General features: G+C 41.1%; 2 protein-coding genes across 2 annotated transcripts in view; one reads left to right on the top strand and one right to left on the bottom strand.

Annotated features, from left to right (window-relative positions):
• DIO1 (iodothyronine deiodinase 1) overlaps positions 1 to 26706 on the bottom strand; it is a 277465-nt gene that overhangs the window by 210816 nt on the left and 39943 nt on the right. The window lies entirely within an intron of this gene.
• GLIS1 (GLIS family zinc finger 1) overlaps positions 1 to 26706 on the top strand; it is a 285319-nt gene that overhangs the window by 133925 nt on the left and 124688 nt on the right. Inside the window, 2 exon segments of the mRNA XM_054037066.1 lie at positions 4739 to 4937; positions 12702 to 13803. Coding sequence (XP_053893041.1) covers positions 4739 to 4937; positions 12702 to 13803 — 1301 coding nt within the window.

The following is a 26706-nucleotide window of genomic DNA, read 5'->3' on the forward strand; positions in this document are numbered from 1 at the left end:
TGTATACCACGATATTCCTGATACTATCACAACAGATGGCTAATAAGGTAAATGTGAATGTTGGAATGTATGTAAGTATGAAAGAATGATAGAAATTGTATATAAAGGTTGCATAGAGGTAATTCCACTTAAGTATATGTATATGAGAGGAGAATCTGGCTCATTTCAGTGAGTTGTTCCTGATTATGCATACCCACATACAGAGATGTATCTTAGTTCACAGAATGGGTATTTTGCAAGTATTTCTTTGGCAGAAAGGATTGTTTTTACATTTTCAAGAAATATATTCAATTAGCAGCAATAACCCAAATTAGGATGGTATGTTAAGTTCAGAAAAAATGTGTACTTGATGTTCACATACTTTTCATGCCCCAAAACTGCAATGGACATGAAAATCAGGCCATTATGCTTGGAACCACCTCTAAACTTTCTTCACAGTTCCAGACCTGTGTGCCAACCTCTCAGAAGTGGTTATTTCAATTACACTATAGTCAGTGCATGATGAATACCATTTCTTTTGCCATACCATTGTCCGTGACATTTTAAAGTGTGAATTGCCACATATGGAACTAAGTCATTTGTTCCACCTTATGAGTCAAAACCCGACATTGAAAAACTGGCATGTTACAGACAGTGTGACCCAGGATATGTCTAAACTGCAAGATGGGAGGGTCCCAGAGCTCAGGCTGCAGTCTGAACCAGAATGGCTACACTGAAATTAAATAGCCCCTCAGCCTGAACCGCATGAGCCCAAATCAAGGGTCAGCTCTGGGTGTCTAATTGCAATGTAGACATACCTGAGACTTGGTGGAGTCATGGCGCAGTCACACTTTCTGTAATGATACTGAAAATGGTTTTGTTTCATCTACAGTAACACAAACCGTTTTCAACTCTAGTTCAGGAAGCTTTATTGCTGACAACCATTCTTTGCAATGGGTCAGTTTCCAAATATAGATGGGGCTAATAAAAGGAAACGTTTAAAAATATTTTACTGTGACACATGTACATGTTCAGATCAAATCTCCAGTCCTACTCTGCACAAGCAAGACTCCATTTGATTTTTCCTGCATAAGGACTGCAGGATCAGGCCTTTGACTGCAACCTCCTGTTGGTGGTTTTTTGTCTGGTTTGTTTGTTTTTTCTTTTAAATTGAATTGATTTTGCCTTAAATGCATGTTTATACTACACCTTCATCCATAGCACAGTATGCAGCTCAATTGAGACAGCTTCAAGCAACACTTATGACATTTCTTTATTGCCACTCCATTCAAACACTTCACTAACATGAAAAGATTCTGCCTGGTCTGTTGATTTGGTATGGCAGATCAGAAAACTGGTCAATAGCAAATTATTAGTCGTAGAATATCTGATGGGTTTTGTTGTCATTTTTGTTTATCAAGAGGAAAAATGTAAGTGAAAAGCAGTCAGAGCTAGTACAAGTACTTTGCCTGCCTCTAGTTCCTTTGATCTGAAGATCTCAAAACATGTTTCAAACATTCATTAAAAAAACCCTCACAACAGGCTTTTGAAGTAAGTAAATAAATGCAATTCTCCTCTCCAATGTTAAAAAAAAAAAAAAAAGTCCGTTATCACTGATGCTCTTGTAAACTAATTTTTGTATGTGTGATTTTAATTCCTTTCTCCTTGATTATATATGTGGTCTATGTGGGAGATTCCCACACATGAGCCATTCTTTTTAGAAGACAAATCTGAGGAACTGTCCCAGATTGAGGTGTCCGTAGAGGAGGTTTTTAAACAAATGTATAAATTAAACAGTAATAAGTCACCAGGATCAGATGATATTCACCCAAGAGTTCTGAAAGAACTCAGATATGAAATTGCAGAACTACTAACTATGGTATCTAACCTACCACTTAAATCAGTCTTTGTACCAGATGACTGGTGGATAGCTAATGTAACATCAATTTTTTAAAGAAGGCTTCAGAGGCGTTCCTGGCAATTACAGGCCAGTAAATCTAACTTCAGTACCAGGCAAACTGGATGAAACTATAGTAAAAGAACAGATTTTTCAGACAATACGTTGGGGAAGAGTCAACATGGCTTTTGTAAAGGGAAATCATGCCTCCGCAATCTATTAGAATTCTTTGAGGGGGTCAACAAGCATGTGGACAATGGTGATCCAGGGGATATAGCGTACTTGGACTTTCAGAAAGCCTTTGACAAGGTCCCTCACTAAAGGCTTTTAAGCAAAGTAAGCAGTTATGGGATAAGAGGGATCCTCTCATGGATCAGTAACTGGTTAAAAGACAGGAAACAAAGGGTAGGAATAAATGGTCAGTTTTCGCAGTGGACAGAGGAAAATAGTGGGCTCCACAAAGATCTGTTTTGGAACCAGTGCTGTTCAACATATTCATAAATAATCGGTAAAAGGGATTAAACAGTGAGGTGGCAAAGTTTGCAGATGATACTAAATTATTCAAAATACCTAAGTCCAAAGCTGACTGCGAAGCGTTACAAAAGGATCTCACAAAACTAGGTGATTGGGCAAGAAAATGGCAGATGAAATTCAATGTTGATAAATGCAAAGTAATGCACATTGGAAAACATAATCCCAACTATACATATAAAATGCTGGGGGTCTAAATTAGCTGTTACCACTCAAGAAAGCGATCTTGGAGTCATTGTGGATAGTTCTGTGAAAACATCTGCTCAGTGTGCAGTGGCCGTCAAAAAAGCTAATAGAATATTAGGAACCATTAGGAAAGGGACAGATAATAAAACAGAAAATATCATAATGCCACTATATAAATTATGGTACTCCCACACCTTGAATACTGCATGCAGTTCTGGTTGTCCCATCTCAAAAAAGATATATTACAATTGGGAAAAGTATAAAGAAAGGCAATAAAAATGAGTAGGGATATAGAACAGCTTCCAGATGAGGAGAGAGAGAAAGACTGGGACTGTTCAGCTTAGAAAAGAGAGCTAATGGGGGAATATGATAGAGATCTATAAAATCATGAATGGTGTAGAGAAAGTGAATACGGAAGTGTTATTTAACCATCATATAATACAAGAACCAGGAGTCACCCACAGAAAGTAATAGGCAGCACATTTAAAATAAACATAAGGAAGTACTGGTACTTTTTCACACAATGCATAGTCTATCCGTGGAACTTGTTGCTAGGGAATGTTGTGAAGTATAACTTGATTCAAAAACAAATTAGATACCTTTATGGAGGATAGGTCCATCAATGGCTATTAACCAAGATGGTCAGAAGCTGGGACTGGAGGACAGGGGATGGATCACTCGATAATTGCCCTGTTCTGCGCATTCCCTCTGAAGTATCTGGCACCGGCCACTGTCAGAAGACAAGATACTGGGCTAGATGGACCATTGATCTGACCAAGTATGGCCATACTTATAATCTAGTATTTTAAAGGCACGGCCTATGTGCAATAAGCATATCATGATAAATATCTATAGTGATTTTTTTTTTGTAGCTAGCAATTTAAGGCCCTTCCTATTCTGCAAATGTTTTCCCACATGCTTAACTTTTAGCTCATGAGTAGTCCCATTAAAGTCAATGGAATTACTGACATATTTAAATTTAATCATGTGTGTTGGTGTTTTCAGGCTCAGGATCTAAGTCCTAGGCTATATTTTGCCATCTGTTTTTAAACACATCCATCTTTTTTGGATCTATGCATCTAATGTCCATGGATAGATTTGAAAATGTATCCAGGATTCTTTTTCTTAGAATGATTGCTGTATCTTTGGTCCATTTCCCTCATCTTTTGGTATAAGAGTGAAATTAAACATGTGCCAGATCCAGCCATAGCAGAATAAGAATCTAGAAAAATCATAGATTATTTTGAAAATACGAATAAACTTAAACACATGGAAAATTTCCCCCCCATTTTTCATCAGAAAATAAACTAGAATCTCCTCACTAATGCCCTGATCCTTCATACTAAGGGCGTGCTAGTACAGGAAAGTTTTGCCAGGTATGCATGTCTGTACAGGAAAGTTTTACTAGTATAATTATACTGCTACAGTTAAAACAGTATAGTTAGATTGATATAACTCACTATGTGGACACTCTCTTATCCTGTTATTAAAGTGGCTTTTTTTGGTTTAGCTTAAAAGTGACATAAACTAAACCAAAATAATAATAATAAAAAAAAGGGACTCAGGTCATGTTAAGTGTATCTACATGGGGAATTATGCTGCTGTAACTTTATCAGTTTTAAATCACATCTTAGTTTTCACATCTTATACCAGTATAAATTTCCTGTGTAGACAAAAAATAAAGACTTCAATTAGACTGCAGAAGACCCTTGCATTAATATTGTCTCCATTAATTTCACTAATAGGAAAAAACCCAACAACTAATCCCACCAAAATAAATGAATAAACCCCAAAACAAAACTAACCAAACAAAAAATGTAGGAAATACTACCTCCCAAAAAATGTAGAAGAAAAGGAACCTATCACATTTTTTTTTTTAAAGCTAACATATGAAGTGGAAAAACAGACCCATCTTTAAAAAGAGGAACAAGAGCAATACGTTCTGGACACTAATTCCTTTGGAATTAGTTCTTGGTTCATTGTGAAACCCTTAACATTCTTTGCTGTTGCAATTATAATGCTTTCATGAGAGGAGCCAAAAGTGTGAATAACTGAGAATGATAACTGTTATAGCAGCATCCCTGGGTAGAAGCTTATGGTTATTTTCTCTCTCTCTCACTCTCTCTTTTTAAATGTATTTAACAGTGAATGGTGGATACGGCCACTGTAATTTGATCTCCGAGAAGAAGAACATGATGGACATGGAGATGACAAATAGCTCAGTACCTGTCTGTAGACAGAGTCTGCTCATCCACACAGGAAATCCACTTACCCGAGACCACCCATTATCTCGTGAGAGATTGCTACATGTCGGTCACCTGAATTTAACACACTCAGATACCAGGTATTGTTCCCGTTTTTGTTGCTTTATATACCTTTCCCTTTTGAAGCCCTTCATTGCTATAATCTTTTTTTCCCAGTAGCAACCTTTCAGGATTTGGACATGGGTTCTGCCTTCACTGGGCCTGGTTGAGGGGCCTGATGTGAATGCCAGGGTCAGAAGATCTCTTTGGCTTTTGCCTCATCTTGTCATTCCGTCTGGGACAACCATTTAATCTCCCCTTCTAATCAACTAATTCCATTACCCATAAGAGGCTGTTATTGATGGTACCTTACTGCTGGGCCTGAGGCATGGCCTTTCTGTGCAGATGCACTCCTACTGCTCCATGATCCTACCACTAGGGGATCACTCTAAAGGCAGTGGCACCCTTCACTTTTGGAGTTTAAGAATGTCTCATCTGTGAGTACGATCCCAGCATCCACTGACATGAATGATAGTTTGCCAGTGACTTAAATAGAAAGAAAACTGCCTCCTCTCCCTCCTCACCACCCATGATGCTTTCAAGTTCCAGCCAGGGAAATAAGGATAGTAGAATCACTCCCAAACTGGAGTCTTCCATATGGCAGTCTGGCATGCCACCATTAAACCTCCAGGAAGTGTGTGCCACTCTCATTTCTACCCTGTTTCCTTTAACAAACCGAGCGAAATGTTCCCATATCCTTGGTATTTGCTTTTAAGGCTATAATGTAAAAATCTGGGCTCTGGTTTTGATATATGCACAGTTCTTAGATTCTGTTCATGGCAGATCCCTACTTAAACATTTGCTATAAATTAATTATACGAAAATGTAGAACTCTATTATTTTTTTGTGTTGTTGTTACAAATTTAACATTACCAGATTTTAAACAAATACCCTAAACAGACATCCATTGTGAATAGACGCCTGCTCTGAATTAAAATCTGTCCATCTATTTTAATTACAATGTTTTTTGGCAAAGCTTATGATATGGAATGATCTTGACCTTTTTGAAGAGATGTAGAAATAAAAAAACTCAATAAAGTTTCAGCCTTTATCTTAAATATTTGGAATAATTGGTGCTTTCTGCCTGGAACCATCAAACCCAAATTTCCATAGACCCAGCAAGAGGAAATGTTGACTGTGTAACTTAGTCATGGAAATCTGGCTGTTTTTTATTTTATTATACAAGTTTATGCATTGTTTTCCCTTTTTCTTTTACTAATGGGACAAGGATATCTGCATTTTCAGGAATAAAAGGCACATCAATGTGACAAGCAAGTGGAGAGAACTGTAAGGGAAAAAAGGCAGACCATTTTCATGGCAAATAGCAAACATATTCTGCTGCTGGTATTAAAACTTTTATGCTTCTGCTGCATTTAACGCAGCTCTGTCCCAACCCTTTTATGTCTCGGTGCGGTGCTTGCAATTATCCGGCTGTTTTTATTCTGTCGTTGAGGATAATTATGAAACAAAGATAATTAGGGCAGGAGAAAACAAAAGGAGAAGGAGAGGACCCTGCTTAGATCTTTTTGAAGCTTTTTGTAAAATCCATAATAGGGAAATGATAGATATCTGTATACTGGGGATCACAGTACCACACTCAGTAATATGAACTGCTTCCATCTCTGTCTGAGGGAAGATTCCCAGAACAACATAGAGGATTGTATGCAACAGAATATGAGAGGGCTGCTATTACGATAAAGCAGCAGGTGATTGAGGTAATTCTCTTGTGTTTGTTTTACAACACGTTCTAAAATCGGCAGGTTTCACCATTTCCTGAGTCACTGTTTGGAAATGTTTGGAGAGCATCTTGAGGTACATTGTGGTTGCTTTCCATTCCTTCATGGGCTATTTGTTTATATGGCCTGTCATTCATCTTGCTCTCTGTTTGTATGTCCACCCTGTTTCCACAGTTTTGATTTGTACAGGATTTGCAGTATAGTGTTCATGCCCTGCTTGGCTCTGTGAGCATGACAAACATACAGTAACTAATCCTTGCACAGTGAATGCACCTGTCTTTCCTAACAGACGCACTATGTGGAGTCAAAGCTACTTCTTGGTATGAAAACCAAGACAGACAGCATTTATTATTGTCACTATTCATTATTTACACAGTGCCATAGTTGTGGTTCATTACAGACAAATACAAGAAGACAATGTCCTTACCCTGAAGAGTTAACAATATAAGAGCCCAATTTGCATAGTGCCGAATGCTCTCACTTTCAGTGAAGTCAATGGGAGCTGAGGGTGCTCCGTGCCTTTCAGGACTGAGCCCTTTCTTGGACAGTGCCTAGACAAAAGAGGGTGGGAATGGATGTACCAAAACGTACTGTGGACATCACTGACTGTACTTTGCATTGGTCGTTCTGACCAGCTCTGATGTCCAATGCATAAATAAGGGGAAATGCAAATTCCGACAAGGATTCTGGGTTAATCTTTGAATGACTAGTGTGTGCAACCACAAAAAAAACCCAAACAAACAAATAACGCACCCCCACCACAAGCTCAAAATCCTGCAAGGAATTCAGAGTTACGACTGGATTCTGCTGTTTTTCCCAGCACACTGAAATTCATTATCCCCATCAGCTCCCCTCCCACCCCATTGTCATTTTCTCTCAGGAACTGTATTCCAGTGATGACTGCATTAATCCATGGATAATAACCCCCTTCTCTTCCATCCCAAGCTCAATTAATAGCTTTTAAGTTATGCAACATAATTTCCACTACATAGTATTTGTAAATGAGATGTGTGTGTTATACTGTAAAAGTCCTAATACCTTCTTCACCACAATTGGCCTCCATGTACAGCTAATGTTGGCCATTTGTCAGATAATCCATTATCAGGCATGGAAAACTCTTCCCACATTGTGTTCTTGTTTTTCTGTGTAAAAACAGGGAAGGCAGCGGAGCAGCCAAAGAGCAAGTGTTGCAAAGGGCCCGTAGTTGTGTAGCAGAACAATATCCTCCAGCTTCTTAAAACTGTCAGTAGTCACAAAAAACTTGCTTGCAAGGGAAATTAAAGGCATGTACATTTGTTTAGCCAAAATCTCCAGATTATTTTCTGTGGTGCTATTTTACGTTGAGGCTGTTTTTAAACTAGTTAGTTATCAGTGGTTCAAAATGAAGCTGGAAAGGGCATATTCAGTGCGGTCCCATGGGGTCTGACCTGGATCCAATTCTATTCAATATCTTTTATAATGATTTGGCTAATGGCATAGAGAGTATACTTAAGTTTGTGGATGATACCAAGCGGGGAGGGGTTGCAAGTGCTTTGGAGGACAGGTATAGAATTCAAAATGATCTTGACAAACTGGACAAATGGCCTGAAATAAACAGGATGAAATTCAATAAGGACAAATGCAAAGCACTACACTTAAGAAGCAATAATCCATTGTACAAATACAAAATGGTAAATGACTGCCTAGGAAGGCGTACTACAGAAAAGGATCTGGGGTTATAATGGATCACAAACTAAACAGGAGTCAACAATGTAATACTGTTTCAAAAAAAGCGAACATCATTCTGGGCTGTATTAGCAGGAGTGTTGTAAACAAGACACAAGAAGTAATTCTTCCACTCTACTCAGCACTTATAAGGCCTAACTGGAATACTGTGTCCAGTTCTGGGCACCACACTTTTGAAATGATGTGGACAAATTTGAGAAAGTCCAGAGGAGAACAACAAAAATGATTAAAAGTCTAGAAAACATGACCAATGAGAAAAGATTGGAAAAAAATTGGGTTTGTTTAGTCTGGAGGAAAAAAAGACTGAGTGGGGGACATAATAGTGTTCAAGTACGTAAAAGGTTGTTATAAAGAAGATGGTGATAAATTGTTCTCCTTAATCACTGAAGACAGCACAAGAAGCAATGGGCTTAAATTGCAGCAAGAGAGATTTAGGTTAGACATAAGAAAAAACCTCCTAACTGTAAGGGTAGTTAAGCACTGGAATAAATTGCCTAGGGAGGCTGTGAAATCTCCATTACTGGAGATTTTTAAGAGCAGGTTAGACAAACACCTCCTCAGGGATGGTCTAGATAACATTTAGTCCTGCCTCAGTACAAGGCACTGGACTAGATAACATATTGAGTACTACATTTCTAGTCCTACATTTCTATGATTCTAAGATACCAGCTGGAATTCCACAGTTGGAGCTCTTACAGTATAGGGCCCTTATGTAATAATGTAGCTTCAGGGTCTCAAGCTGAAAAATAATCATCTTATTAGCTTTTATACAATATCAGATGCAGGGCTGCACAAGGATTTTTGGGGGGCCTAAGACAAAATCTGAAACTGAGGCCTCCCCACACCCTTCCAAAAAAAATTACCACTTAGGGGAGGCCTCAGGTAGGTAGGTAGGTAGAGGAGTGTGTGTGTGTGTGTGTGTGTGTGTACCAAGCCTGCCCTGTACTCACCCCACAGCGGCAGCTCCTGTCCCATTGGGCTGGGCCCTGCTCCCCACTCTGGGCATTGCAACCCCATATGTCAGGTTGCAACATTGCTCACTGAAATTTGGCAGCCACCCCTCCGTCATGGATGGAGGGGCCACCGAGAGAAACCTGAGTGGTGCTGTGACCCTGTGCGTCAGGTCTCAGCAGTGCCACTCAGTTTGGGGGCCCTCTCAAACAGGGAGCCGGGGGCAAACCGTCCCTTTTGCGTGTGTCAACCCCCCACCCAGGCAGACCTGATAAGATGTGTGTTCAAATTTTTGTCTGAGGTTTTGTAACCATTATGTTAATATATTAGGGTTGCCAACTGTCTAACTGTCCAGCCCCCTGCCTACTCCTCCCCCTCCCCCAAGGCCCTGCCCCTGCCCTGCCCCTTCTCCAAGGCTTTGCCCCCGCTCTCCATCCCCCGTCGCTCGCTCTCCCCCACCCTCACTCACTTTCATCGGGCTGGGGCAGGGCATTGGGGTATGGGAGGGTGTGAGGACTCTGGGCTAGGGGGTGGGGCCGAGGGGTTCGGAGTGTGGGAGGGGGCTCCGGGCTCAGCCTGGGGCAGGGGGTTGGGGTGCAGGAGGAGGTTCGGGGTGGGGGCTCTGGGAGAGAATTTGGGTGCGGGGGGGCTCAGGGCTGGAGCAGGGGGTTGGGCTGTGGGAGGGGGTGAGGGTGCGGGCTCTGGGAGGGAGTTTGGGTGTGAGAGGGGGTTTGGGCAGGGGCTGTGGGGTGTGGGAGGAATTTTGAGTGCAGGAGGGGGCTCAGGGCTGGAGGTTAGGGTGCGGGAGGGGTGCGGGATGCAGGCTCCAGCCAAGTGGTGCTTACCTCAGGCGGCTCCTGGAAGTGGCGGCATGTCCCTGCGGCTCCTAGGCTCAGGGGCGGCCAGGCGGCTCCGCACGCAGCCCCTGCCCGCAGGCACTGCCCCCGCAGCTCCATTGGCCGTGGTTCCCTCCCAGGAGCTGCGGAGTCGGCACTCGGGGCAGGGGCAGCACACAGAGATCCCCTAGCTGCCCTTGCACCTAGGAGCCAGACGTGCCAGCCACTTCTGGGAGCCGTGTGGAGCCAGGGCAGGTAGGGAGCTTGCCTTAGCTCTGCTGCACCACCGACCAGACGTTTGGCTTATCAAAATCTCCCAGATTGCGTTCAGTAGCAACCATGAGATTGAGGCCAATTCCGGGAGACTCTCGGCCAATCCAGGAGGGTTGGCAACACTGTAACATATGCCTTCAAATATTATGATGAGGCCTAATATAGAATGGATTAAATAATAGGAAGCATGACTGGTGTGTTATACTATAAAACATTTCTCATAATGAGTCTGAGATGGCAGCATTACTACTGAGCTGTGAGCTATGTTGGCCATTCCAAATGAAGGCTTAAAAAAAATTGCTACTTCTCCATCATCTAGTTTGCTTATGCCACATAGTTTACAGGCAGATAGGTTTAGAAATGGTTTAGAGGTTTTAAAAGTGTATTAGGACTGTGTTTTTAAGCCTTGCCATCTTTAAAACCAGATGCCGTAGTTACCACGAGACCAACGCTACAAAGCTAGAGAGAGAGAAATGATAATGAACGGATTATGGAAACCACTAAAAATTATTTAAAATAGTATTTTTAAAGTAGTAATGTCACAGTTCAAGATCTGAGTGCTGTATCTCAATGGAAAGTAGGGAATTCTAGTTCTCCAGCAGGATCGAAACTCTTATACCTAATACTGATGGTTCAAAAGATACTAGATCATAAACCTGTCACAACTAGAAGACTGAATATTTCCAGTACTGAGTCTCAGTGCACTGTAATATTTTTGACAAATCTCTCCTTGTTGTGGGTATGAAACGTTTTTGTGGGTGTTTTTTTTTAAATTCATAGCTGTTGGAAAGCTGCCCATAGTTGGAATGTTAGAACAGTCGCAGCAAAAATGGATTAGTGATCAGAATGCAGGTGAAATAGTCAAGTTGTAAGATAAATGAAATCTACCCCATGGTTCTATGATTTACCCCATAAATATTTCCATTACGTATGTGCACAGTACCTGAATGTTTGACTCATCAGTTGCTATCTGGCTATACATGCTGATTATACACACATTGCTCGCTCTTTAAAATTTTTCCAATTTTGTCTTAAATGTGGTTTCCTTAAAAACTTGCTGAATAACCATAGTTGCCTCAGTGTTTGCAGTATTACCCACAATCCTCTGTAGTGTGAAATTCACCCATGTGAAGAGGGCCAGCACAAGCCCTATATACTACATAAGCTGTAGGAATATCTAGGGAACAGCTGCTAATAGTGAGAAATAATACAGACACAACTATATCTGCTATGATAAATATTTATAAGAGAGATAAAACTTTGTGCTTTAGGGCATAAGCCAACCACTGATTGCCTGGAAGAAAATATTAGGAAAAAACTTCTCCTATAGGCAGCTTATTTCAAAATTGTCTGTTATGGAGATTTTTAGACCTTTCCGCATGAGCCAATTTGTATAGCCCAGTGTTAGACCAAGACTAAATGGATCATGGATCTGATCTGATATGGCAATTCTTATGTTCCTAACCCTATTTAGTTACCTAAGGCATGGGTTCCTACCTTGGAGGTTGTGACTCTCAGTAGGATCTTGAACAAATGCCAGGGAGTCCGAGCTACCCGATCCTTTCCACATTACCAAATGGCAGAGGGGGCCTGGCTAGATCCCAGCTGGATAAAAAAGGGGTGCTCTGGTAGGGAAAAGTTGAGAATCACTGATCTAAGGCAACTAGCGGGGTTTTTTAAATCGATGATTATTGTACATTGTAATAGTGGCCAGCAGTTCCTGTTATTCCTTTACATTTCCCTTTTTTCAGCTGATCAAAATTTTTCCTCAAACAAATGCCTTGTGAGTTGAAAGTTTCTGAATTTTGTAATGGTGAATGTCTCTAGAGAGTGTGAACAAAATTAAAACCACCGCTATGAGCTATGGGAGAACTCCAGAACACTTTCCCTGTGTGCTCTAATGAAAATGCTTGTGTTCAAAAAGCTCAAAAAAACTAAAAAAATGGCTAAAGCCTTAAACTTCACATTTTTGGCTATTGTTTTGTCCAATCTGTACATTGACCCTATAGATTGTGACTGAGTTGCCAGTAATAGCGGGCGGGAGGGGGAGTTTGTACAATGTGTAACCCACTGTGTAAAATTAATCCCTTGTAAAATGATGCTGCCTTTACAAGGCCATAGAGGAAACATTGCAGGATTTTTTAAAGTTAATTGTTAGAAGACACAGACAATGTGCAGTAGAGAATAAATTGTTTCATTCTCCAGGGCATAATAAATGTGGTATCTTGTACAAAAATCATAAATTCTCCCACAGTTGGTGATGTTTAATGAAACTGTATTACAGGTCTCCCAGGTTTCAAGACTCGGTCGATTCTTCCACTTTGTGCATGAATGGAAGTCACCCAGCTCAGCACATTAAGCAAGAGTGCCCAGGTGATTATAAGGTTCTTTCGGAGGTTTCTGCACATAGAAGGACTACAGAGGGAATGGAGCTGCGAGCCTCTGGTAGTCTGCATCCTGAAATAGACCTAATGAATAATAGCTTTACAAATTCACTTTCATCATACTTGTTTAATAATGAACATAGCTCCTCCCTGGGTTCATTGTCCTTTGGCAGTCCTCAGCATTCAGCCAGGCTACAATCAAGCAACCTGAAGAAAAGATGCATCTCTGTTATGCCATCTTCAGCTGAAGGAATTGATATTACAGCTATTATCCGCACGTCGCAGACATCACTGGTCACCTGCGTGAATGGTCTGCGGACTAATTCGGCTGGCATTTCCTCTCATCCTGTGGAGATCAGTCACCACAGTGCTCAGAAAACTTCTCATCACCAGACTTGCTCTCAGCCTGGGAACCCTTGCAGTCTTCCTTCTCCTTCAGCATGCCTTGTACCTATTTCCACTGAATGTGACAGAGGTGACTGTGATCTGCTACAAATGCAGCAAATAGAGGAAAATGCAAGTCTTAACCTTATGATGAATGGTACTAGTATTCCTCAGCAAGACGCCTCGCACAGCAGCCAGAAGGTGAGTTTCTTAAAACAAGAACCGGTCGATGATTATTCCTCTAACACAGATCTCTTTCGGCATCGTCAGGGGCTGCCGCCACCTTATCATTTACACCAGCAGCTAAGCCAGACTCAAGGGACGTTGCCTCATTTACACGTCTCCGTGTCTCCAAAGTCCCTTCAGCCCAGTGAAGGAGATGAACAAGAGATCTGCAATGGCAAACAGGTCTGTCGGTGGATTGACTGCAATGCCACTTATGACCAACAAGATGAACTGGTCAGACACCTAGAAAAAACACACATTGACCAGAGGAAGGGAGAGGACTTTACTTGCTTCTGGGCAGGCTGTGTCCGTCGGTATAAGCCTTTCAATGCTCGTTACAAACTGCTGATTCATATGAGGGTTCATTCTGGAGAAAAACCAAACAAGTGTATGGTAAGTCTGGAATCTGTTTATTTGAACAGAAACATGTTACTCTGCTCACTCACTGGCTCTCTCTCTCTTCAATATTATTCAAATATAATTATTGTACTTTCCTGTAGCTTGGTTTGTTCTAAAGAGAATTGGGGAAGGAACTTAATTGTAAAGGAAATGTTTGAGTAATAAATATTGTAGCTCTTGGAAAAGAGATTCAGTCCCCTTATATGAAAGCTTAACTTTAATACAATGGTTTATTTTTTAATATTCATTAAAGCATTAATAAAATGACGATCAAAGCCAGCAGCAGTCATTTAACGTAAAATAAGGGTCACCGAGCCTCGGGTGACATTTTAAATAAAGAAATGTAAAACTCATCTAATTAAATTCTTTTCATTCCTCCTTCTCAACAATAACCCATGGAGTTAATAGTGCAAAAGTTTGAGATGGTAGTTGGAAAAAGAAAAAGAATCATATTAAGGATTTAAAAAGGTTAAAAAATCAGAATATCTTGAGATTTTCTCAGGTTGTTAGGGGTTGGTTTTAGGGGGTTTGTTTTGTTTTTTGAACTTGCAAAATAGAGTGTTCTAAAAAAAATAAGACCCTTTGTTCTCCTCTGATCAAGCTATTGTAAACAACATCAGCATTCCAAAAAGAGGATCTTGAGAACAGCACTGTCTGTTCATCTGCACCCTATGAGGATAATATGGCCAAATTAAAATAAAAGTTAATGACTTCCATAGAGCTTTCCATATGCAGGGAGGAGTAATAATATAAGACCTTGAATAGACTAGATAAAACTAAGCAAGTTTGACATGAGCTTCCAAACTGAGCCATGAGATTTTCAAAGCTTTCTTTGTGTACTGCTGTTTTAAAAAAAAAAAAAAAAAAAAAAAAAAATCAAAGGAATAATTGCACCAGCAAGTCATGGCAGTCAATTGACACAATTTCCCCCCATTATTGTATTGGTAGCAAAATCTTATAGCGAGAAATACTCGTAAGAAGGTTAGGCCAGGATGAAGTCCATTATGGCGCGTGTGTGTGTGTGTGTGTGTGTGTGTATAACCTTGTGTCAAGTATTAATGATGGGTTGGAGGGGACGAAAAGTATTATGTAACATTTCTTGCTTTGCCAGAGAATAATGCTATATCACCTTAACAACTTTTCATTTGCCTTAGATATCTTAATAATGTTATTTTAATATTAGTATTATTCAATAAGTATGCCATATAACCATGTATATGGAATAACAGTGGAAATAGTGAGGCATCATTATCTAGTTGCTTGAGGTAAAATGGCACATTTTAAGAGTGACAACTGTATGTGTCTAATTTATCAATCAAGAGTACTTATACAAATAATTACCTTCTGCCTCAGTTTCATAGGTAGCACCAACATCTCTTGTAAAAGCACTGAGGAATTTAAACTCCTTACGGTTATTTTTATTGCCATAAATGTTAAAAGAACAATGAAACCCCTTTCTTATAAATAAAAATGTAATGAAACTGCTAAACCATCTGGATTTCTCAGTGGAACTGGCTTTTTAATCACTTACAAAGAAATGAAAACAATCTCTCCTCTTCATTTCTTTCAGGCTTTTTTAAGGAAAATGATAAAATGGGGAAAGTTGGTTAGCTTTTCTATGATGATGAAAGACATAGTAGAGAGTGCTAGATTTACTCAGGCAGGAGATGGAAACCCTTTTTCATTTTCGCTAAGATGCATATTTGACAGCTATTGTATAGCAGATTTCTAATGTTACATTCCCAGTCAGTGTTTGTATAGGAGTCTGTGTATACCACAGAAGTTAGTTCATGTAACACTAAAAATTTCCCCCTTTCAGTCACTTTGTTAGTCTGCATTAAATAATTGGCTATTGACAACATCTCAAGAATTTAGTGTTGTGAAAGGCCCGATGAAAACCTGCATATCGGACATGCTGGAAATATGTATGTAGTCTTGGCATGTAAATATATAAAGCGCTGTTTCATTACAGCTGACAGTGTAATCACTCCAATACTCTGTGTGCCCCAGAGAGATTTAAGAGCATAACGTCACATGAGCAGTTAACTCCTTCCATGGCCAGAACAAAAATAGTGACTATCAGCAGGTAATAATAATTGAGACCTGGAGTCCTGTGCTATAGTAAAACCAGACTTTTGGGGCACATTAAAAATGCATCTTTTTTGCAAGTCTAGATTCCTGTTGTTGAAAACACTTGATCTAGCAGTGCAAGATCTGAAGCCACAGACTAGTCTCCTTAAAATTATTATCCACAAACGGGGATCATTTGCCTGCTGAATTACATTCCATTTTTTCAAAAAGATTTATTGTGTTTTCTTTGTGCTATGATGTTATGCCATTTTACATTATTGGTTATCTTTTGATGGGGGTAATAACTGTGCAGTTACCCCTGGAAATTAATAAGGCAATTCACTTTGCATCAATTGAGGTCTTAGATTTTGTTTTGTTGTGTTTAGTGGATTGCCCTGTTCAGTAACTTTGCATCTCTTGGTATTTGTAGTGGGAATTTTCTTTCATTGCTTACAATTACCCATTGTGCACACTTCTACTTCCTTTTTGAGACTGCTGATTTTCTTCTTTCTTTTGCCTGGTAAGATTGCTGGCTAAGTAGGTATTGAGACTGTTTGAGGCGGTTAACACGAATAGCACTCAATCCATATAAATAAAAGTTTTCTTCCATGTAAAATTATTAATTTCTTATGACAGGCTTTGCTACTATGTACTGTAATAGACAAAGGAATTTTGGAATCCAAGCCACTTGAGAACAGGAAATACATGAGACATTTTGATTGAAAAGTAAATGGTCCACTAAAACTGCAGTTAATCCTTTTATTATCTTTCCAACAGCAGTTTCCACAATACTTTCATGAGGTAAGCTTCTTCCAGTCCAACTGTAACACTCTCATCATTACAGCTGGTTTAAATTTAGCTAGCATGCTTCTTTCTCTACTACCAACGGTCGAAAGGCAAAACGACATCCGCTGTAGAGGAACTACTGAGATTCTGGGTACTTGTGCTTTCTGCATTTTGTTGCCAAAACCTGTACTCTGAATATTCTCCTTTCCTATTCAGTTAAATGTTCTAATTAAGCTGTGTCTTCTCTTCATTGTGTTCCTTGTGTTTGATTTTTTCTTGGGCTCTGCAAGTAGTCTAAAGGAAACTACCTAATCTCTCTGCAATATCCTGTTATGTTTCATACTTAACTCATGTTATTTTAGTTTTATTAAATTTGGGGTTCATCTGCATTATAATCAAAAATATATCCAACAAAAATAATGATGCAATGTACTTAAGACTTCAACTTTTGAAGATTAATTTCATGCTTTTTTAGATTTGATGTCCCAGACAATTGGAATTTTGATTGTCTGAGACAGCAAAAATTAGCAAGCTTAAATGGTTTTCATTTAAAAAAAATATTTCTCATAGCAGCATCTTTTGTTGTCTTTCAGTTCTACCGGCATTTTGGTGTATGGAATAATAGTGATCCCTAAATACTGTAGACTAACCATAAATCCCTGTATGAGAATGTAAATATACGGCTGCTCGTTTAGTCTTGTTAGGCCTACGATTGTTTGATTTGGATAAAACCACTAGTGGGTCATCTCTTTCAGTCCCTCCTGTATGGTGACAACTTCATAAAAAATAGACAAGGCTACCATCTGTGTGTGTGTGTGTGTTTTCAAGGAACCCTATTTTCAAACTTGGGCAACTAAGAGTGAAGAGAAATAAGAAAATCTCATTTCTACTTATGCAATTTATTTATGTTTATAGAAACTAGGCATCATAAATCACGGTGCTCCTGTAAACCACCAGTGATAATGGCTTGACAGGTGGCCTGTCTCTCAATCATTAACATCTCTAGTTCACTTATCTTAAAGAAGCAAACTATGTAGCCTGTTGTTTTCACTCATGCTTTCTCTTGTCCAACCCCGTCCACATCTTGTTCCTTCTTTGATTGCAAGCTCTTTGGAGAAGACATTCTCTTTTATTTTATGTATGTACTGTATGCAGTACACAAGGGGGAGACAAACGGGCATGACCCCCCACCTCCAATAATTGGCAAGGGCACAGAACTCCTCCATCCCCAAGGCCACAGCAGATAGAGAGAGCTCCTCTGGCTCAGTGGGGGCACAGAACATGCCCCCCCAAAACCAGTGAAATTTTAAATTCCTGAGCATACCCTTGGGCCTGGCCTGGCTGGGGTCTTTGGTTGCAACTGATGAACCAAAAAAAATCTATTTATATTGTTAATAATTAGCCCTTTTAATCAAAACATAGTAACTTGTTAATCAGTTGACACATGGTAGGTATTATAATGGCCTCATTACAAATAGGGAAACTGAGGCACAAAGAAGTTAAGTGATTTGCCTAAGTGCACCTAAAGAATATGCATCAGGGGCAGCATTAGAACTCAAGAGTTCCTGGCCCCAGATCTTGTGCTCAGGCCACTACATCACATAAGCTAACCATCTACCTCTTTAAAATTGCTACCCCTGGTGCAGTTCACTGTACGAACAGCTATATAAATAAGTAACTGTACTACTAGACTTTCTCTATGTATTTTATATGGGTGGTTTAGATAGGGTTACCATTCGTCCGGATTCCCCCGGACATGTCCGGATTTTTGAGCTAAAAATAGCGTCCGGGGGGGAATTTGTAAATGTCTGGCCTTCCCCCTCCCACCCCCCATGCAGAGCGCGCGCGGCTAACAGGGCAGCCGGCCGGATGGTGCCACTTACATGGGGCTCCGACAGCCAGAGAGAGCCCCTCCTTCCCCCTGCAGCAGAGCTCCCTCCCTCCCTCCCTGCATTCGCAGATCGCCTCCGGCAGTCTGGAGCTCCTCCCCCGCTCCCCAGAGTGCCGGGACGAACGGCTCAGGCAGTTCCTGAGCAAGCTCACAGAGACCTTAGGCGAACCGAAGGCCAACAACAAGGGGGCCAAGGGGTCAGAGAAGGGGCAGGGAGGTTCTGGAGGGGGCAGTCAAGAGACGGGGGGGGTCGGAAGTTCGGGGGGGGGCTTTCTGTGGGGTGTGTGGATAAGGTTTTGGGCAGTCAGGGTACAGGAGGGGGTAGGGTCCTGGGGGGCAGTTGGGAGGGGGGGTCTTAGGAAGGGGCAGTTAGGGGATAAGGAACAGGGAGGCTTAGGTAGGGGTTGGGGTTCTGGAGGGCAGTTAGGAGCAGGGGTCCCAGGAGGGGGCAGTCAGGGGACAAGGAGCGAGGGGGGGGGGTTGGGAGTTCTGGGGGGGGCTGTCAGGGGGCAGGGGTGGGGAGAGGGATCGGAGCAGTCAGGGGACAGGGAGCAGAGGGGTTTAGATGGGTCGGGAGTTCTGGGGGGAGTTGTCAGGGGGTGGGGAGTGGTTGGATGGGGTGTGGGAGTCCCAGGGGTCTGTCTGGGGGTGGGGGTGTGGATAAGGGTTGGAGCAGTCAGGGTACAGGTAGGGGGTAGGGTCCTGGGGGGCAGTTAGGATGGGGGGAGGGTCCCAGGAGGGGGCAGTCAGGGGATAAGGAGCGGGGGGGGGAGGGTTGGGTATTCAGAATGGGGCGGGAAGTGGGTGGGGCAGGGGCGGGGCTAGGGCAGGACAGGGGCGGGGCTAGGGCGGGGCTCCTCCCGTCCTCTTTTTTGCTTGCTGAAATATGGTAACCCTAGGTTTAGAATTTCACAGGACTTTTAAAACTTTAAGCATCAAAAGGGCCTGATACATTTGGTAACTAATCAGGAGTTTTAACTTGATTACTACACCTGTGCTGAGTGGTGCATTCTAAGCAGATTCATACTGCTAGCTGCCAATGGGAAATCTATGATCTCAGCAGATAGTGAGTAGTTGCCAACAGCAGCCAGTGAGGAATCTGTTTTGATCAAAATGCAGCAAGGTGTGTTGGGTACTGTAGTCTCTATAGGCTGTGGCTCCAGTCACATATAGTAGAGGGGACAATCCTTCATCAGCAGGGAAATTCTCTACTTGTGCATGCAATTACCTGATTTACACAACTATATGTGCATTGATATGTGTGTAGTTTAAGGAAACTCAGGTCCACATCCTTTCTGTAACTCAGTTCCTTCATCTGTAAAATGAAGCTAATGCTGACCTATCTTAAAGAAGTGTTGTAAGGACTATTTCATTTATGTTTGTAAAGTGTTTCCAGATCTCTGAATGAAGGGTGTTTTGGGAGCACAGAACAATAATGCACAGATGCCAGGGATAGTATTTTCAGAAATGCTAGTGTTGGCCTAGCTTTGCTGCCATTAAAATCAATGGTAAAAAACACTTACCCTAACCAAGAGTATAACCACATTCCCAGAAGTCCTTTTTTTATTGAATCTGACATACACATCTCCCATACAGCACTTCCTGATGCTGTCTAGGAACTGGAGGTTAAGAGCTTTGTGTGGTGAGAAGGAGGAGGACAGCAAGTCAGTGGCTTGGTGATTATACTAGGTGCATTTGTTTATTTAAACCACTGCAGATTGTCTGACGTTACAGATAGTCTTGAATGCACTGAAAGATTGGACAGCAGGATGGCACATGAAATTTAACTTTGATGCACAGAAGCAAGTCTGAACTTTTTATATGCTATACATGGTTGAGCTCTGAATTTGCAGGGTCCTGTGAAGCAAATGGTTTAGAAGTGATTGTGTGTAGTTGGCTCAATGAGGGTGGTCGTTCAGTGATCAGAGGCAATTAAAAAGAAAATGAAATTTTTTGGTGCATTAAAGAAAGAGAAGATAGTACAGACAATATTTTTGTCCTAAAAGGCTTGGGACCTATCTACTTGAAGGACCACCTCTGTCCTCGAGCTGTACTGCCATAGGTACAGTCAGCAGAGGTTCTTGTGCTGGATTCCCCTCGACTTCTATGAAGGTCCTCAGCTTTGGAACCAGCTTCCCTCTTTGGGCCAAAATAGCCATCATTGGTTGACCTTCAGGACATGCATGCATCTATTTGATCAGGCTGATGCAGAGGGAGCGGTTTGAATGGGGTTAGATGTGCGTGGGGTGGGATTTATGGGACCTCTACAAGAAATTGAGTTTTGGTGGCTGTTATGAGGTTGGCTGCTAATTGTTATCTGTGTTCCTCTCATTTGTATCAGGACACGTAGGATTTTGGATAGGTGCCTCTCTCTTTACATTTGCATAAATCTACATTAATCTAAAAAAATCGATTCTAACTGCCACCGTTTAACGCCCTCTTCTAAGGGACTGTGTTCAACTTTGGTCATGTTACCTTCAGAAAGTGACATAGATGATTGAAGAGATCAAGAGAAGGGTAATAAGGAAAGTTAGAGGTATAGCATGGGACTTTCATAAGAATTATTCCTTTCATAAGGAAGAAGACTGTTTGCATGGATCTTTATTTCAATTGACTTGATCAAATTATTCAGGGGTTAGGAGGGCATAGTTGGCATTACTATTGTCTCTTCATGAGAGAACAAGAAAACATTTATGAAAATAAATTCAGAGCATTTAGAATCACTAAAAGGAAATACCACTCTAATAGAGTGTGTACTCAATCTGTGAAACTCACTGTTATAAGACATAGTCAAATCAGATATTGTGGCTGGTTTTTTAAAGGGCTGCATAACTTCCTGACCACTAATAAAGTTTGTAGTCATGCAGTCTAAAAACAGGAGTAATGAAGTACAGTTGTATAGGAGGTAAGCTGATCACCTGATGGGTTCAAGGATGGAATTTTACCTCTCTGTACCACATTGCACAATTGGCAAGGTATATATGAGGAGGGGGAGGTCATTTTCCTTCAAAGCAGCAAATCTTAGTCAGAAAACTAAATGCTTCAGGATGCTGAAAAAGCGTAACCAATGGCCTGGTCCAGTATGGGGATTTTAATGAAGAGGGATTTTAATGTTCTCCCCAGTTAGTGTGCCATTTGTCACTCCCATGTCATATGCAAAAGTGAACTAGTCACTCCAGAACTCTCCTCCAACATTGACCAGAGTCATTCAAGCTCATTTTCTGATAATATAGGGTAAACTATGCCCAGAGTCAAATCTTAAAATATATTAGCTGCAGCTTGCCATCTCTGGCTGCCAAAGTTCCAGGCAGTGCTCCCAATCCTCCTTGGAAAAATTCTCCTAGGCTCTCTTTACCTCCTTTTGCCCAACTGGCATGCAAAAATAACATCTCACTATCATTATCCACTTGTCACACAGAACTCAGGGTAGAGTGATGCTTTCTCATTGTAAGAAGCTAGGAATTATTTGCAGCTCTACTATGGTCAGACTGTGGGTGATATTCCAAACACAGATTCATTTGAAGCCCACTCTGAGCACAGATCCACAGACCTCTTGAGGGGAGTCTCCTTTTGAAGATATCCTGGAACCAGCCTCCAGCTCCCAATTCATTCCAGCTGCAATATCACAGTATCAGTTTCTTTGCAACCCAGATCAATGGATTGGATCAAATGGTCACATCTGAGGATGCAAAAGTTGAAAGTCCTTCCCAATTCCAAGCAGCTGGTTTGCAATAACTTTTAAAGATTTTAGCCTAGCTCACTATTTCCCATGTTGCAAAAGTGTGACAAGATTTCTTTCTCTCTGTGCATCTCTTCTAGGATTGAATTGCCCGCCAGTTTCACTATAGGAATCAGCCCAATGGTAAAGATCAAGTGATACAACCTAAACTAATCAGTTTTATTCCTCATCTAGTCATAGGTATTGCAAAGCAGTAAATATAATTGTGAGTTGTCTGTTCTCTATAGGAAAGTCTTAATATTATAAAAATACCTAAAAGATATGTCCAACAGTTGAGTCCCAGAAGTGTAATTTAGCTGAGTCGCAACAGCATTTCAATAAGGCAGATTTTCTCTAGAAGGTCCAGTTAAGAAGGCTATTCATAGTGGGCTCAGCTGCAGTTGAGCAGAGTGCAATAACCTTCAACCTGGAAGCAATGTGAGCGTACTCATATTATCAAAAATAATTTCACATCCTTGTTTAGTCTTGCATCTGAATATTATTAATTTTTAAATACAGAGGTTGATAGGCTTTAAAATTCTAAGCTCTTAAATAAAGCATTAGGGAATGTATCCCTGAGGTTAGGTGCTTTGCCTTACTTGACTTCAAAGCATGTGCTCGGTGGGGATTATTAAACATGGCATGAGATTATTCTGAAATTTCAGCGATTTAGCCTTTTTAAAAAACAGTTAACCTCAAAGGACAAAAAATAGCTTGGATCACCTGACTGAGGGCTTGGTCAAATTAAAAAACAATAAAATTAAATATTGTTAAAAAAATTGTCAACAATATACTCATTAACATCTCTTATTAGGCCAGTACATTTTAATGCTGTGTATTATGAAATATGTCATTTAATAATTATGCTCATCTGCATTTGCAGTCAGCACAAAGGCCTTATAGTGTAGTCTCAAGGGAGAAGGAGGAATTTAGTGCACATCAAAAACTTTATACAGTAATGTATACAGTTGGATCTCAGTTCTAAAAAGAGATATTATTGTTATTTCAGGAAAAGCCAGCAATAGCTGGCCTTTTAACAATCTTAGGAGAAATAAAAACCAACGGTTGTCAGAGCATGATCTTTGTATCTGTATACAACTCACTGTGGGCCAATTCTAATACTTTTATACTGAGGAGTACTTTATTGGACAAGTAGTCTCGTAGATTTCAATGGGGCCACTTGTCAGGTAAGGATGGGATTCACAAAGGTATTTAGGCACCTAACTACCACTTTGAATTCAAGGTGCTATTCAGAATGAGTAAATGTGTCAGAATCTGACCCTCTGTGACTTTTGGCAAAACCCCTATTCCAAAGTTACCAAAAGCATCCATCAATTTTGGATAGCTCTTTTTGGGGAAGGGCGCAGATCGATAGTGCACCTAGATGCTAAGCACCAATGAAATTGAGGTTCTAGATGTCTCAGACTAGGCATCCAATAATTGAATCACTGAAACTCAGTGGACACTTCTGGAAATTTTTGGAATTAGCCTTTCTGCCCCTGAGATTCCCCCAATGTAAAATGAGATGAATAATATTCATGGCACAGGGGTGTTGTGAGGATTAAAGAATGCAATGTCTTTTTATTATTATCATGCATTGCATTAATGGGCCTAATAATAATAATAATAGATCTATAATAACACGTTGTGCCTCAATAGCTCCTTTCATTTAAGGATCTCAAAGTGCTTTACAAACAATAATTAATCCTCACAATGGTGATAATTGTGACCACTTCACAGGTAGATAAACTCAGGCACAGATTCTGGGCTAAATTCTGCTCCCATTTACACAAGTGTGAATCCAGAATTACTCTGAATTTATACCTGTTCAAATGAGATCAGCATATGGCCCAGAGAGCTTCACCTACAGCTTGCTCTGAGTCACACTGAGCCCTTGGCAGAAATGGGAAGAGAAAGAATTGGTTTCTCTTTAATTGTTTTCTCTTCCACCTATTTCTTAAGTGTGCTTTGGGACCTGATCCTGTAAACCCTTATTCACACAAGGAGCCCCATCCACTTCTGTAGAATTATTCATGTAAGTGAGGTTTGCAGGATCAAGCTTTTGTTTGGCTGTGTGGTGACTTTTGAAGACAATACTGTAGCTATCAACTGATCTGACTCTGTATAATGTCTTCAGGACACCTGTATTTTTTGTGTAGAAAGGTAACTCTCAGGGTGTGGTGGGCAGTTTTTTTTGCTGAGATACATGTTAAATAGCTATACATTTACATCACAGACATCTGTCATTGCCTGCCTTTTCTATTCACATCTCTGTGCTAGTCACTGAACCAAAGAACAATGCGAGTTTTATTTCTGAGACTGGACTTGCTGTCTACAGCAGTGTGCCCTCTGGCTTTCATATTTTTATTGTTGTGCATAGATAACATGTGTGAGGAGATCCCACAGTCAGGTACAGCATAACTGCAATATTAAATAATTGATCCTGATCTTTCTTTTGAAACTGCATCCAAAGCATTCAAAAGTGGGAAATGGAAAAAGCATGTTCTCATAATCCTGCTCAGTAAAGTTTGCACAACTGCTCTTTGTTTCATCATCCCAACAATAAATCTTTCATTTTTGCCAATTGAGAATGCCTACCAAATCTGCAAATGATTACTTCCCTGAATTGTGTTGGTATTCTTGCAATACATTTTTCTTACATGGGTAATGATAAAATAGGAGTCCATCAAAAATAGTTTATTACCTGGCTGAGAGCCTTTTATGAAGCACTTTTGATGCAGGGAGATGCTTCCAAGTGTTTTAGAACCAATGCTTACAACTTTCCTTTAACCCCTGCAATGAGGTCAGGCAAGCAAAAACATTCCCTGGGAATGTCAAAAGCAACGTTAGTCAATCAGTGACCGGTAGAACATCAGTCTTGGGTATCAATTTAACCAGCAGCCCCTGGACTGGGAGTAAGAGCATGTTGCTTCACCATGTATTTGTAAAGGGTATTTTGTTACTGTTAGATTATAAGGCTGATGAATGTCAGACTGGTGGGAACCTTGTAAAACTAATCTGCTATGTCCATATTGATATAATTTCTGTGTGTGTGTGAGAGAGAGAGAATACACACACAATAAATATACAATACCTATCTACACCTATGTATAAAATCCAGTATCTGTATGTATAAGAGACGGAGGAAGCATTGTTGATGTCCTAACCAATGGCTTGGAAGACAGGAGCCTGAGATCCAGTCCTGGTTCTTACATTGACATGTTGTGTGGTTTTGAGCAGTTCACTTCACTTCACTTCTCTTCTGACTCAGTTTCCTCATCTGCAGAATGGGGATAACAGTATGTGCATACCTTATTGAGGACTGTAGCAGGGCAGTTGCCCTGCTCCTAAAAAAGGCTAGGCTGATTGGGGAAGCAGCCACAGCTGGGGCCACATCCCAATCAGGCCACAGCTGGTCCTATAAAAGGGCTGTGAGCCAGGAGCTGAGTCAGTTTCTCTCCAATTTTGGAGGGAGAAGGACCTGGCTGCCTGGGAGCTCAGGGCACAGAGTAGGGCTGGGGAAAGGCCAGAGGAGCTGGGGAGCTCCAGCCTGGCAAATCCCCAGGCTGCGGGCCTCGTTAATGGCCAAAATGGGTACTGGGGTTGCAGAGGCTGCAGCCCGGGGTTAGGCAGAGGCAACTGGTCCGACCCCCTGGCCAATGATGAATGGCCTTTTACAGACTGCAGTTTGTCCCCGTGAGTGGGGGCTAGATGAGGACTGGCAGTAGCCACTGAGACAAGGTGGGTGAGAGGGTTGGGGGCTCACCTGGGAGGGGAGACCCAGAAAGTGGGGGTCCTGTTGGGGCAGAACCCCAAGGTAAGGGGCACTGGGGTCCGGGAGGGACACAGGAGCCCTAAGGCAGGTGAGACACCAGCCTGTAGAGAGCACTCCAGGCTGGACAAGAGCTAATTCCCAGGATGACCAGCAGGAGGCGCCACGCCGGTGAGTCTCACTTCGCTACAAGGACTGATTAATTAGTGTTTGTAATGGGTAAGCATTCTCCAAATGTTTGGTACAGGAATCATCATTTTTGTGTTAGAGCTCTATTCTGATGTACTAAAACTACATTTTTCATGCAGCATGCGAGATGTGTGGGTTGTCCAAATAATGCCAAAGGAACACAGTTGCATACCAGTGTCTAGACGTGATTCACTAAATGGTGCAGCTGAATGCAAATATGAAACACTTTGCACTTAAATGGCACCTTGCAAGTGAGGAAGATGCATGGATTTTTATCCCCATTGGACAAGATGGGGAAGCTGTGACTCAGAGAGATTAAATGACTTCACATAAGATCACACAGCAAGCCAGTGACAGGATAATTAATAGAACCCAAATCCCCAGATTGCGCTAACAGCTAACCATGCTTTTTCCATAGAAAACAAGGGCCTTCTTGAATGACACAAGTCATAATACCTATACTCATAGGCG

Source organism: Malaclemys terrapin, chromosome 8 (assembly GCF_027887155.1).
Source record: "Malaclemys terrapin pileata isolate rMalTer1 chromosome 8, rMalTer1.hap1, whole genome shotgun sequence".
Taxonomy (NCBI): domain Eukaryota; kingdom Metazoa; phylum Chordata; order Testudines; family Emydidae; genus Malaclemys; species Malaclemys terrapin.